Source organism: Melanotaenia boesemani, chromosome 19 (genome assembly GCF_017639745.1).
Source record: "Melanotaenia boesemani isolate fMelBoe1 chromosome 19, fMelBoe1.pri, whole genome shotgun sequence".
Classification (NCBI taxonomy): Eukaryota; Metazoa; Chordata; class Actinopteri; order Atheriniformes; family Melanotaeniidae; genus Melanotaenia; species Melanotaenia boesemani.
Genome location: NC_055700.1, coordinates 12764385 through 12779205, shown reverse-complemented (window position 1 = coordinate 12779205; position 14821 = coordinate 12764385). Strand labels below are relative to the sequence as shown.

At 39.9% G+C, this 14821-nt stretch overlaps 2 protein-coding genes across 2 annotated transcripts; one reads left to right on the top strand and one right to left on the bottom strand.

Annotated features, from left to right (window-relative positions):
• Positions 1 to 1181: 1181 nt before the first annotated feature.
• On the bottom strand, positions 1182 to 6451 carry LOC121629934. Its single transcript, XM_041969867.1, has 6 exons — positions 6041 to 6451; positions 4150 to 4278; positions 3271 to 3464; positions 2636 to 2783; positions 2294 to 2498; positions 1182 to 1645 (listed from the first exon to the last, which is right to left on the bottom strand). The coding sequence occupies exons 2-6, from the start codon at positions 4249 to 4251 to the stop codon at positions 1338 to 1340; spliced, it is 957 nt and encodes a 318-aa protein (XP_041825801.1). The 5' UTR covers positions 4252 to 4278; positions 6041 to 6451; the 3' UTR covers positions 1182 to 1337.
• On the top strand, positions 5409 to 11321 carry LOC121630420. The gene is made up of 8 exons (XM_041970699.1): positions 5409 to 5596; positions 6446 to 6581; positions 8197 to 8299; positions 8451 to 8622; positions 8672 to 8744; positions 9211 to 9304; positions 9602 to 9789; positions 10989 to 11321. The coding sequence occupies exons 1-8, from the start codon at positions 5495 to 5497 to the stop codon at positions 11177 to 11179; spliced, it is 1059 nt and encodes a 352-aa protein (XP_041826633.1). The 5' UTR covers positions 5409 to 5494; the 3' UTR covers positions 11180 to 11321.
• The last annotated feature ends 3500 nt before the right edge of the window (positions 11322 to 14821 follow it).

Here is a 14821-nt window from a genome sequence, read left to right as displayed (position 1 = left end):
CCAAGCGCTCAGCTCTCCCTCCTCTACTTCCTGTGTGCCGTTCCCATCTCCAAGTCGCTCGAGACCAGCTGGTATTGAAAGCTATGTACCCCAACTTTGATCCCTTGCACCGGGACATAAATGACCAGCGTTACTCCTGATTCAGCGCTGTCATGGTTTACCTCACTGTATGGTCACAGAAGACGCACCTCATGATGTCAGACCATGTTGGCACAACACAGCAACTGCTTATCCATGTCCTGATTAACTAGCGACTTTTTTGGCTGTGCGGAGATACTTTCATCTATGGATTTTCAATTTTCCAATATTTCTCTTCCAATAATACCTCCATCTCCATCTTGCTAGTTGTGACCTTGGCGCAAGCAATCTTAGCGAATCACCCACAAACCCTGGCAAACTATTACTGTTATTTTTATCCCTCTAATTACAGCAATGTGAGGTTTTTACAATCAGTGGCTGTATCACTCTTCATGAGAGGTGTCCTTACTCTACAAGCAGAGCCTACTTTCACTGGAAGTACAGAATAACAGTGAGAACTGGGCTAAATTAGTACTGTTCTTTCCTCCTTTGTCTATATCTTGGCACACAGATGTTAACCTTTTAAATGCGTATTACTCCAGTGCTGCACAAGATCACATCATCTGAAAATAATACAACCAGTTCAGTTCAGTTGTTACTTATTAGGCAGAGGTCTGGTAGAAAAGGTTGCTGTACCATTAGGGCAGCATTCTTCTCTGCTGCTTTGATTACACTCTGAAACCTCTTCCTGTTGTCCTCAGTGCAGGCCCCGTGCTGTGATAGTTAAACCAGCAGGCTCTCAATACTAGAGTGGTAGAAGGTCTTCAGCAGTTCGGTGTCCATACCGTTCTTCCTGAGGACCCTCCTGGAAGGACACTGTGATGTTGGTCCTCCTCACTGTCGGGCCCATGTCTGGACCGCTGGAAATTACAGTAAAATACACCCTGACATACATTTAAGAGTGGATATGTTAGACCGTGTAATGTAAGGTTGTATTTTGCTAATTTGAAAACAGCCAAAAGCTTGCAAGTGGAATATCATTGTCTTGGTTTTAATGTGCTGAAACAAAACAACTGTATGCATGTCTGTGTGGTGTGTGAATAACTAATGGAACTAACACCTCCAAATGCACAATTCAGGAAACAAATAAGTACTCAGTAAACAAGAGTGCAAACACAATGTCATTTATTCCGACCACATAACACATCTCAACAGAACTATTTAACTAACTTAAACAAGTAACAACAAGAACCATATATAACCATTAACGCAAACAATGACCAAATATGGACAAAAGAAAATTAAACACATATTTCCCTCTAGACTTGTTGTCTCCGCAAAACAGAGATCAGCTCCATTACAGCTTCCTGGAAGGGGCGATGCTGTTGGTTCACGGCACTGTTAAACAGACTCCCCAAGTCTGGGTATGCAATGTTGAACTGCTGTTCTGCATTTTGCTGGTCTTCCAGAGACTGAAAGGGATTGGTGCCAAATATTGACTCTCTGGTCAGGTTTGCCCCCCTCTCCTGCAGGTAGAGATCAGCAGCCTCTGCTGAACCTGGCAGATGTTGTTCTGACAGCTTCACCTGACATCCACCTTCAGCCAGGACATTTGGAATCCCTCTTCCTTATGAAAGACAATGTTGAATCAGTGTACAGTATGTTTCTCTTGGTATTGAGACACACTCTGCTGTACTGTACTGTAACAAACTGTCCCCATCCCAGTATCAGTAATGCTAAAGTCTACTGACATTACACAGAAATAAACTGTTTGTGTCCATGTATGTCTGATTTGGCCTGACAGGCAACTGTAACACCAACAGTAAAGTGTTGTCAGGTGCTTAACTTATGTAATATCAAATTCATGTGAATGTGTCATCAAGAAGGAAATCATTATGTGCTGATTTGCAGCCAAAAAACAATAAATGAGCTAGTTTGTCAGTTCTTATGTAAATCTAATGATTATATTTTTAAAATCCTTTAAAATCCTTTAATTTGTGTTGAGTTATGATGAAAAAATTAAACTTATTATCAAATTAAGTCTATAAAACAAAATGTGTAATAATTGAGGGACTCTTTTAAAATGCTTTTAAGATGAGCTGTATTTACACATCGTTTACGGTAACATTTTGAACTTGAAAATGTTCAGTGGGAACAGAGAAAGCAGCAGGCAATACCAGGTGCTGCTGAGGGGGAAGTTATTCTCATAACAACCTCCCAGGTATGGGAACTTATTTTTGTGTCGCGGTGACAACTCATAAAATTGAAGAAATACCTGAAACTGTGTGAGAATTCCAAGCATCAATAAAGCGTTGGATTCCGATCCTGGCTACCTGACAGGTCAGGTTTGACACACAGTATCGGACTGTGCTGTCGTCCATATCAATAAGCTCTTGGTCCACCAGGTGAACCAGGGCTGCCTTCAGTGGATAGGTGACCCTGTTGTTCACCTCTGGCCACACACGTTCGATCCTGTGGTTCTGTGAAAATGTAGAGCAGAAGGGAATTCAAAAACATCAATAAGTTCTGTTCTGTTCAATTCTGTTGTGAAAAATACATACCCATACACACATATTTCATGTTGAGAAAAATTATATTTTGAAAAGCTTTTAAATACCCTTGTTGATGCTGTCTGCTGGCATGGTTCCCTGTCTTGCCGAAACCTGTACCCTGACAGTTTTTCCTGGATATAGAGTGAGAGATAGAATTCTCCTCCGTGATCCACCCTCAGCTGATCCCAAAGGCCATAGGTCACAACAGCATTCCTTTTCAATCAATGAAAAGAGAAATAAAAGCTCAAAAAAACGTAACCATTTCATTCAAATTGCACACCCTATCACAAATTAATGACATATTTTATATTTGAATGGACTCATCAGTTGGCTGTGGATAATTACAATGTATAATTTTATATTTACTACTACCCAAATACATTCAAAAATTTTTTCTCATCCCTTAATCATGTCATGCTGCATTAGAAAAATTAATAATAATAATACTACAAAACATATAATAAAAAGCCAACAGGGTAAAGACTTTTCATTTTTATTGCTATGAGCTGCACATTGTTTTGATCAGTCCAGTCCAAGCTGGCTCTTATTCTTTCCTATACAACTGTAAGCCAAAACACTATCAAACTTTCTTCAACTTAAACTTCACTTGAAGGGCAGTTGTTAAAAACTTTCATCAGTAAAACATTTTTCATCAGAAATCACACAGCTTTGTACATATATAATCCACATATCAACTCACCTGTACACTTCATCATATATAACAAGATTGTTTTTTACAGGCATGATGGAGTAGGCCACAATCTTGCTGCTATAGCCATCTATGGCCACCACATATGTCACCCCATACATGGCCATCTTTTCATTTTGGTCCATGTGAAGCTTTTGACCAAAATATGCCGCTTGATACGGCATGGGATTGAGATTCCTCAAGCCCTAGAGAAAAGATTGACAATGGTTTCAATGTAACTGAAAGGGATATTTGACTTAAAAGATAGAAATGGGGCAATAAACTGTTTGTAGGCAAGCTGTAAATGGATAAAATTTCATATCTCACAAAAATTGAGCCATTTATTGAAAAGCACTAACATCAACTAGAAGAACATGTTTTTGGGATTGTATGCGTTTAACTGATTCGGGATTGCGCGTCAACTGAATCGTCCTCGGTCAGAAGGAAAAGGCAAACTCCATCAGTACAGTTCAGCCAGATTTACTGAAGGTTCAGGAGGTGCAGATGATTTGTTTCCTGCATAGATGTATTTGTATGGTTGTTGGTGTGTGTGGTTTGTCAAGTACGAACGCACACGGAACTCAGACACACAGGATTAATGCAGCATATAACACAAATGGCAATTTCTGCGGTGTAGCTGCTAGGCTGCTAGGCTCATGCGGTCAGGCCAAAAATGAAACTTAAAACAATTACGACACAACAGAACAACAAGAGGCCTGGTGCATTCCGAGTAAAGTAGTCCCAGTAGGGCACAGACTTTTAAAAACATGAGAAAGGGAAATCCAGACCTTTTCACTGGCTGATTTATTGTCACACATGTGAAATGCATTTGCATTTACCGTTGAACTTAAAATAGGCTACAACACAAAGAAGTTTTAAGTGCATACTCACTTGGCAACGAGTCTCGTGGTAAGGAGGCTGAACAGCCTTCAGTGCAGCTGCAACTCTCATTTCTGAGGCATGGATGCCTTTGCTATGGAGGTATCCCTTCATCAACCTCCGACCATAAGTCGGCCCTGTCTAAAAAAGAATAAAAGGTATTAAACACAAACACACACACAAGCTGAGGTTTGGACACATAAAATGTTATAGTATCATAAAGATACATTGGCTGTGGTTAGACCAGTAGTAGACTGGACGATTATGGAAAAAATAATAATCACAATTCTTCTGATTGATATTGAAATCACGATTAATGTACACGATTATTTATTGATTTTAATAAGTGTTTATTGAACCACCAAAGCTCAACCTCAAATATAACTTTTTAAAGAAACAACTGCAAATAAATTTGAAATAAGTAAAGGAGTAAAATAATATATTAAAATAATAATGGTAATAAAAAAATGAATAGCCAGTCTATATGTGTTCCTGTTATACATGTGACATTAATGATTTTTCTTCGATTACAGTGTTTTTATAATTGTTAGAAGGCATGATTGTAATCATGATTAAAATTCGATTAATTGTCCAGCCCTAACATGTTACTGGGCTTCTAGCGGAGCAAGTTTTTCTCGGCATGCGTACAGGTGCTTTTTTCAGCAGAACACGGGTGACAAATCCGTTCATTGTGTAGTGCCACTGTGGCCAAGAGCTGGCCACCCAGCACCAATATGCAGTTATTTGTGTTGCCATCATGATCTGAAGAGTAATGCATGACAAAAATGTCAGTCTTCAAATCAGGCTATCCCGTTTGTGAATAGGCAGTTTACAACCATTAAATTAAATATGATGCTATCAATTGCTGTTTATGTAGGCCTACTACAGGCAGCGCCGCTGCTCTACCTGGCAGTGAGCAATGTTCAAACTTATTATCATATGAAGGCCGTTTACCTCTTGAATTGCATCCACAACTGCGCCCTCCAACTGACACTTTGACACCAGTCTATTTTTTTTTAGGTTCCGACTTGCGCAGAATTTCTTTATACTCGGGACCGACGCGCCTTTCTCCAAACCCATTGAAACCAACGTATTGGAAATTTCATTGTAAGTTTTGCCATTTGACATCATAGTTTTGATTAAATCTAGGTGTGCATCAAGAGCCATCTCTGTGTGAGTATACGCGGGAGCAACTTCGAATTTGAGCGGGTGAATGTGCGTGATACGTAGGCCTATTAAGGACTACTAATACCCGTTTGACATGTCACAAATTTGAGCGGGCAAAGCATTCGTTTCTGCAAGGCAGACGGTGTGAAACGAATAGCATTGCTCTTAATTCCTCTCTCTGGTTCTGGATATGGATATGGATCTCGGAAGAGTGACTTTGTGGCGTGGGACCCGCAGTGTTAATGTTCGGCACATGGACCTGACACTGGACAACATTTCCCGGATTTTTAAGGTAATTCTTATTTTTCTCATTACAGTTGCTGTAATTACATGATGGTGTTTAACAATAACGTGGTAGAGTTATGTTCAATCAGAGGGAAACTTTTAATGTTCTAACTAAAACTCTTCCATAACAACAGTTAATATGCTCCATTTATGGCTTTGTGTCTGCAGTTTTTGGCTTTGTAACAAAATGTGAGGGAAAATAAAGTTTGGTTGTTGTGGTGGGATGGCACATGGCGGATGCAATCCAAAACTTTATATGTTTGCTCTGGCATTAGATATTCAGGTAAAACTCTAAAACTACATTTAAACAGCAGATATTAGTTTTCCACATGTTATCATTCTTTCATTCATTTCTTTTTCCGAAACAGCACAAATAAGATCATTCCAGCTCAGACCCAGCAAGGTCTCTTTGTCATCCTAAATCAGATTCTTACCTGATGTTTTCAATTACCTCATACTGTGATCTTGTCTCATTTCATCCCACTTTTATACAGTATATCTGTGGTGGGAGAGGAAGGAGGTCTGGATAATAGCTAGAGGGCACTGGATCTAAAAAGTTTGAGAAGCACTGATATAAACCATGTCAGAAAAAAACAAAATCTGCAACACATTAAATTAAAGACTAATAACAGGACAGAACATTGGATGGAAGCATTACAGACCAATGTTATGTGATACCAGCCATAGTTCATGACAATATGCCAACTTGGAAAATATAACATTAAGATCTGGCTGGACAGTGACATGTTGTTCTTTTAGGAATGAAGGAGAAGAAAACAAAGTTTGAAGTGGGACTGTGTGGATGCATAACAGTGTATCAAACTTTTGAAAGTCATTGTCTTCCATTCTCCCTTAGCTGATCCCATCCACAATTTATCTAATAAAGGACGGTGGTGATGTCCTACTGCCCAGCACCACAGGCTACATCGATGATGATGACTTACATCGATGTGAGGTCTGTGGGGATGAGGAGCGGTCTGAAGCGGTTCCTGGTAAGGCCAAAGCATATGATTATTGTAACTGATTTATCTGCTATTATCTGTTATTGATGCGCCTTGAGATGACTTTGTTATGAATTGTCGCTATACAAATTAATTGAATTGTAATTGATTCATTATTGGTTCTGTGTTTCTAAAATGGGTGAGAAATGGTAGGCTACTTTTTCTACTACAGTTAAGATAGCATTGACAATTGTTTGGTCCACATCTAAATTGTACATTATATTTACAATCTTAGAGGAACAAAGACAACCTGTGTGAAGTTGGGCCCCCATCCTCAATAAAACTTGATGAAAATAGTCTCAATAGTACGCAGTTTTGTGCTGCATTTGCGCTGGTTTGTGTTGAAAAAGTGATTGTTGGTGCTGCTTTAGATTTCGAGATATTTAACACTCTTTGAAAAGTGAATTTGAGGTCATGCAGCTTCCCATTTTCCAACTGAGCCTAAAGTGGTCTCATTCGTTTGTGCTGGATTATGCTGAAAAATTATCATTTGTGCTGGTTCAGTTTTTTCCAGTATTGCATAAACTCATATAACTTTCTCTCTGTGGGCTGCCCTTGACACTTTGACGTGTGTTTGATGTAGCATGATTGTGACATCGACCACTCGTGATCACAACTGCAGTTGCATTAATGTTTTTATTACTGACAGTCCCATTTATATAAACCGTGTACTTATTTTAAGTTTGTGATTGTAATGGCCATTTGATATCAATGCATTATCAGTGTTCGCCTTAGATACCACTCGTAAACTCGTGATTTTACATCAGCAGGTGAAGTGCAATGAAAAATGCAAATTTTTGCAGTACTTTGGAAAGAGACCATTTTAAGTTCATGTTGACTACAATGGGAGGCTGCAAGCCCTCAGGTGGGCCCGGTATTTTTGCAGGAAGGAAACTACAAAAACACACGAGCTGCAGTCTGCAGGAGGTAGGTTCTGGTATGAGAAAGAGGCAGCTCCCAGCAAGCCAACACACCCAGCGCTCATTTTGGGAGAAACTCCCTCTGCTGGCAAATTACAGCTATTACACTTACAATTTCATATTTAATTTAAGTAGGCGTTTATAGAGATGGGATCATCCGTAATAAAAACACAAATTAAATTGTAACTGTGATCACGAGTGGTTGGTGTCACAGTCATAGCAATGTTACATCAAAACACATATCACAGTGTCAATAGTAAACTTGCAATACCATAAATTCTAAAACAAGACAAACGCTAATTTTTTTCAGCATAAACTAGTGCAAATGCTGCACAAACAATAGAAACTATATTTTATTGAGGATGGGGGGCAAACTTCATGCAGGTACAGACACCATATTCATCTCCAGGAAGCTAGAGGAGTTAAAAAAAAAACATGCTTGATCATCAAACCAGCTCCTACTTTTTGCTGAAGCACACGTGCTTGCTGGCTTGCACTGTTGTTTTGGATGTTTTTAAAGGTTTTTGTGGGTTTTTCACTGTTTGTGTTTTAAGCCTTAGCCTATGGAAGTTTGTCCAGAAAATAGCTTTTATTCCCTTGGTCAGCCTCTTGGTAACTCGTGAGTTGGTTTTGATAGTCACCTAACATCATAAATCTCATGAAAAAAAAAAGATTAATTGTCACAGTTCCTCCTGCAAGACAGCCAGCCTTCACCTTTATGACAAGACCATCTACATCCACCGGACATGCTGGGCCCCCTACCCCACGTCCTGCCAAACTTTTCACCAGGTATGAGACCAAATAACCTTCTTTGTCATGGTTTATTAACAGAAAATAAACAAGAAATGGTGATTAAAAACTCTCATGCATAACATGCACAAAAGTTCTAATCATCGCCAAATCTTATGTACCTCTCCCCTCTTTGTCTTTGCATTGGAAGGAATATATTACTTGGAAGGGTGGAAAGAGGCAGCCTGACGATAGATGGTGCCTCACTCATTGTGGAGTTCAGCCTGGCTGATGCCACAATTCCAGCAATGTCTGAAAAAGTGAGGAGGGAGCTGAGGAGCGATATGGACATTGTTCTATGCGATGGACATGGGAACAAGTTAGTGGAGTCTAGTGGGACTAATGGTATGTTAAGTTGTTTACCTTTGGCAGAATGCCTTGTTCACTCGATCCTTTGATGAAATTAAATGTTTTATTCAGGCAAGCTTCAACTCTTTTTCAAGAGGTAAGTGATGTAACCTCATCTGTTGGGTGATACCAATCACCTGTTAGAGCAAATATCTTATTCTTATTCCATAAGCGTCAAATACCACTCATAATTACTAAACAGTAATCAGTAACATAGACTAATCGCAATAGTGTATTTTGTGTTGCTAACATTGCTTTGTTTTGTAACAAACTTTAACTTCTGAATGTTACTCTACTTCTTTTCCTTGCTTATAAATCATTGACATGGGGTGGGGTCAAGGTTCAAGCTCTTCTGTGAATTTGCTGACATCTGTCTGCCACAGGACAGCCCATTAAAGCCATAAGTTCAGAAAGCCTCATGCTTATTCATACATGGAAAGTCTTAAACTAAAACTTATTTTATTGACAAAACAACATTTAACATGCTTATTAAACTGGTAAAGAAACACCAGTAGACATTATCCTCCTTCAGCAAAATAATCAGCGTTGTATCTTTGCTTCAGGCCTAGCCTTCTGGAGACAAAATGCCAGGAAGGTTGTTGCTGTCCCACAACTGGACTTTGAGGAGCTGCAAAGGAGGAAGAAGAGGAGGAGTGGGTAAGAAGTGTTTTTAAATATGATTTTTCATGCTCAATGGAGATAGATATATGGATGACAGTGTTACAATGTTATTTTTTTATTTTTCTTTTATATTTTTCATTCTTTAAATATATATGGTAAAATATGTTATCCTTTTAACTAGCTAACAACTATTTAAATTGCAAGGCCAAGCAAGTAATCTAAGTACTAAGCTGCTTGCTTATCTACTCATGACTAACTACAGTGTCAACAAGTTAAAATTGGAGAACCGCAGGGACCTTTTCTCATTTGCAAATTTGTTTTGCCTTCCACCAGTGTCACAGAGGAGAGCCACATCACAAACATGGAGGAGCTGGTCCTGGCAGCAGAACAGCTGCCAGCAATCACCAAAGCCCTCCAAGACCTCGGACAATTTGCCAGGGCCAATAAAGTTAGCACAATAGCCTTGACGGATGAGGAGGTGGCATCAGTCAAGGCCACATTCAAATGCGTCATATGCAGAGGTGTGTAAGGTAACACATATAAGGCATAGTTAAGCATTTAATAATCCCTAAGTTGTATGAGTTGGTTAATTTCCTTCAATTATCATTGTGTGTTGAGAAGCTCACATCGCTGCCCCACAAATTAAAAAACAAAAAACACTGATAATCATAGGGAATGTACCTACTAATCTATTTAGGGGTAGACCGAATGCAGTTTTCTGGCCGATCACAGATCTTTAAAAAATTTGATCTACCGATACCGATTTTTGCCGATTCCGATTTTTCACCACATAATGCTGCCAAATTGAAGACATGTTTTTCCGGTGGACCTTTGTTAACCCTTTGGACTCCAGGGGGCATTTTTGGGGGGATTTATCGTCCGGTACGTCTTGTGTTATTGCTGATAAAAAAGTTATCTTTAAAAATATAACTTGCAACTATAATACAAATGTCAAAATTGTCCCATTTGCTCACTGTTTCTCATGCCATTCTTAGAGGCAGTTTTTATCTGCTATGAGCTCCATCAAATATTTTACCCTTTGCAGTGTATTTTTCTAATATACAATGAAAAAAAGTTGCACAAAAACAAGTAACAAGGGTAATAGTAGCATAAATTACAGCACTGTGTAAAATTCCATACTATTCCATTGATATATTAGTCCTTAGACGTCAATTATTGCGTTCATAACAAAGTTTCATTCATGGAGACGACTCACAGACAGAGGAGTGAAGCATCTCGACAACTAAAGATCTTTGACACAGCACGTCACCGCAAGAAGCTTTACAATTGGATCTTTCAGCTCATGTGATACAACTCGATAATACGATTTGACACTGAGATTCCAACACAAACACCTTAGCTTAGCTTGGCTTCTCTACGTCCTGAAGAAATACCGGAGCTATCGGCTCAAATCTTGAACTTTTCTTTACAGAGAAGAAGACAGTAAGATCGGTTTCACATGTACTGATCCGCCGATAACCAATCCCCCAAAATTAATGAAATCGGGGACATCCCTAAATCTATTGTTTATAATTATGGGGATAGGTTAATTTCGACAGAGAGCCTCCATTCTCACTCCTAATCTGTCAGGTCATGTAATTAATTATGTCAGCTATTCCGGACCTCCGGCATATTTCCTCTTTAAGTGAATAAACTGACATGAAGCTGCTAATCATGAACAACTAATTGTTCTTACAAACAATTTTCATGCATCTTGCAGATCCAATGAGGAACCCTGTGGCAAGCTCATGCTGCCGTGGCCTGATAGGTTGCCAGGTGTGCATTGATCAATGGGTGGCCCATGAACCCAGCTGCCCAAAGTGCCGGGATGCAGACTTTGTTACAAAAATGTTTGAAATGACAGGCATGGAGGAGACTGTTCAGTTACTCAAAGACACTATTCGTGATTGATTTTTTTAATTTTCTTTTGTCCATATTTGGTCATTGTTTGCGTTAATGGTTATATATGGTTCTTGTTGTTACTTGTTTAAGTTAGTTAAATAGTTCTGTTGAGATGTGTTATGTGGTCGGAATAAATGACATTGTGTTTGCACTCTTGTTTACTGAGTACTTATTTGTTTCCTGAATTGTGCATTTGGAGGTGTTAGTTCCATTAGTTATTCACACACCACACAGACATGCATACAGTTGTTTTGTTTCAGCACATTAAAACCAAGACAATGATATTCCACTTGCAAGCTTTTGGCTGTTTTCAAATTAGCAAAATACAACCTTACATTACACGGTCTAACATATCCACTCTTAAATGTATGTCAGGGTGTATTTTACTGTAATTTCCAGCGGTCCAGACATGGGCCCGACAGTGAGGAGGACCAACATCACAGTGTCCTTCCAGGAGGGTCCTCAGGAAGAACGGTATGGACACCGAACTGCTGAAGACCTTCTACCACTCTAGTATTGAGAGCCTGCTGGTTTAACTATCACAGCACGGGGCCTGCACTGAGGACAACAGGAAGAGGTTTCAGAGTGTAATCAAAGCAGCAGAGAAGAATGCTGCCCTAATGGTACAGCAACCTTTTCTACCAGACCTCTGCCTAATAAGTAACAACTGAACTGAACTGGTTGTATTATTTTCAGATGATGTGATCTTGTGCAGCACTGGAGTAATACGCATTTAAAAGGTTAACATCTGTGTGCCAAGATATAGACAAAGGAGGAAAGAACAGTACTAATTTAGCCCAGTTCTCACTGTTATTCTGTACTTCCAGTGAAAGTAGGCTCTGCTTGTAGAGTAAGGACACCTCTCATGAAGAGTGATACAGCCACTGATTGTAAAAACCTCACATTGCTGTAATTAGAGGGATAAAAATAACAGTAATAGTTTGCCAGGGTTTGTGGGTGATTCGCTAAGATTGCTTGCGCCAAGGTCACAACTAGCAAGATGGAGATGGAGGTATTATTGGAAGAGAAATATTGGAAAATTGAAAATCCATAGATGAAAGTATCTCCGCACAGCCAAAAAAGTCGCTAGTTAATCAGGACATGGATAAGCAGTTGCTGTGTTGTGCCAACATGGTCTGACATCATGAGGTGCGTCTTCTGTGACCATACAGTGAGGTAAACCATGACAGCGCTGAATCAGGAGTAACGCTGGTCATTTATGTCCCGGTGCAAGGGATCAAAGTTGGGGTACATAGCTTTCAATACCAGCTGGTCTCGAGCGACTTGGAGATGGGAACGGCACACAGGAAGTAGAGGAGGGAGAGCTGAGCGCTTGGTGAGCTCTCCATCCAGGTCAGGAGCGCACTGCAAACATCAGAGTTTAAAAGTAAAAATAGAAAGACAAAATACATGTCTGATTTAATAACCGCTGATCAAAGCGTTGAATATTCAGTTTCATTTATATAAACTCAGGTTGATTCACGGTTTCCCTTTGATGTGTTGATTATTGATACATTTAAGAATGAACTAAATGACTGCACCAAACATCTGACTGATACACCTCTGAACTCCTGCAGATGGCTGCCTCCGCTCTCACCCAGAGGGTGCAGCCTCGCGCCTGCCTTTAAAAAGTGTTAAATCAAGGCGCAGAAATAGCGGCCGCACATTTACAGTAGTATTCAAATAGTGCGTGCAGAGCTGTCTCATCCCAGTCATCATTGCACGTTCTGGCTGAAATGTCCATAATGCAGATTCTCTCCAGGCAAACGTGCAAATCAGGTGTATAGTATTGTAAGGCGCAATCCATTTGTCATTTTAGATCAGCGACTTTTGCTGTGATGTCAGGTAGTTTTGATACCCGCAAACCAGATCCGGTCCAGATCCTGGAAAGTTGTTTTCGTGAACAATGACGAAATTATTTCATTGACGACCCATGACGAGACGCGTGCGCGAGTTAGGAGACGAGACTAGAGAAAATGTTTGAGGAACTGTCAGACATTTAGATTCGGAGATTTCAGCCTGTTGCTGTAATCTGTCAAAAGCTGCAGCCGCTCCTTGTTTGGACACGCCCACCACCTGGATGCACTACACACCTGCTGTCACACATAAACACGCGCGCTCACACACACACGTACACTGTTGAGTTTATTCATTGATGCAATGATGAGTGAATTCGTAGCTTCAACAAAGGGGTTCGTTGGTGGGAAACGGCGAGATGATGCTTAACATCCATCAGAAAGAAAAACACAACGCGTTGTAGAGGGAGGTGCCAATAAATGTGCCAGCATACAGCAACGAAGGTCTGTAGGCTACTGTGGTCTATGTAAAGTTAAAATAGTTAAACGCACTTAACAGCTTCGTTATTGAGGCACGCAGATTTGCTGCTTTGATCCGGTTTATTGTGTGATTGATGACATGCGTAATGGAATGTAGGCTACATAGTTGTGGAACATTAAACAAGGCAAACTGTAATTCAACTTGACAAATGAGTGCGTGGCAAACTGGACAAACTGAAGCGGTCAACAAAACTACGGCTGACCAGCTCTCCTCTCTCTGGCAAACCAGCGCCAGAGCCCCCCATCACCATGGCAACCAAAAAAAACAATCCATAAAACCATTGATCACTATCCATGACGACTTATATGGCTCCTACACAGATAGAATAATGATTAAACATCTCGTTCTGGCAAACAACCAGCTGTTTGCACGCTACTTTTGTTCTGAAGTGTTAACACTCTCCTTCCGCTTCCGGTCTGCCAGCCGTCACTATCTCGAATAAGAAACAAAAAAACGAAACAAGGAATTTGCAAAAACCAAATTTCGGCCGTTATTTGATTTGGATCTTTTCGTTTTTTCGTTTTATTGGGCCGAAAGCAAAAACCGTTTTTCCGTTTTTGGTTTAAAACGAAAAAAAGAAAAGGGGGCGCTGTTTCTGTTATTTCGTTTTTTGGTTTTGTCAGAAAAACGGATTATACTTTGATACCCGGACCTCCCTCCCTCCCACGCGTTTTTCTCTACTCTCTCCTCTTCTTTCTTCATTCACCAAAGTAATGGCAGCCTCCGAGGATGTGAGGTATTGTACAAATAAGCCATAAAAACACGCAGCCCCTCCCCCGATAACACGTCACGTGTTGTGTTGTGGCTCATCGTTTGTCAGCTGATGAGCAAAAGCAAAGTATAGGTTCCACGTCTGAAAACACGTTATTCATCGTTAATCACAGCTCCAGTAGAGCATTAAATACTTCCAGTTTCCAGTTGTTGATTGTCAGATCATACACTCTAACAACATTACAAAGTAGTAGGCTACTTTAGCCTTTGACTCATTCTTGGCCAATTAGCTCTCAGATTTAAACATTAAAATATAGGAAAACTTAACCTGAAAGCAGAAGGCATGATTTTGAATAAGTTAGCCTATATATAAATAAATATCTTCTTGATAGCCATAAGTCTTAAAGAAAAGAATATTTAAATATTGAATTTTATAAATAAAAATTCTTCTTTTCCACTAAAACTTGAGTTAGCTTGTCAGAGGACACATTCTTTGTCTCATAGCCACAGTTCTGCAAGTTTTAGATGTTTCAACAGGCCTGATCCAAAGAGCGAGTACTGAGCAGAACAGGGGCATAGCTAGAGGGGTGGCCAGGGTGGCAC

Excerpts from the sequence above, each read along its gene's own strand:
- LOC121630420 (XM_041970699.1), top strand. The coding sequence starts at position 5,495 with ATGGATATGGATCTCGGAAGAGTGACTTTGTGGCGTGGGACCCGCAGT. Across the intron at positions 5,597-6,445 it reads ACATTTCCCGGATTTTTAAG|CTGATCCCATCCACAATTTA; the intron begins GTAATTCTTATT and ends ATTCTCCCTTAG. Across the intron at positions 6,582-8,196 it reads GCGGTCTGAAGCGGTTCCTG|TTCCTCCTGCAAGACAGCCA; the intron begins GTAAGGCCAAAG and ends TAATTGTCACAG.
- LOC121629934 (XM_041969867.1), bottom strand. The coding sequence starts at position 4,251 with ATGAAGGGATACCTCCATAGCAAAGGCATCCATGCCTCAGAAATGAGA. Across the intron at positions 3,465-4,149 it reads ACCACGAGACTCGTTGCCAA|GGCTTGAGGAATCTCAATCC; the intron begins GTGAGTATGCAC and ends TCTTTTCTCTAG. Across the intron at positions 2,499-2,635 it reads AGCAGACAGCATCAACAAGG|AACCACAGGATCGAACGTGT; the intron begins GTATTTAAAAGC and ends ACATTTTCACAG.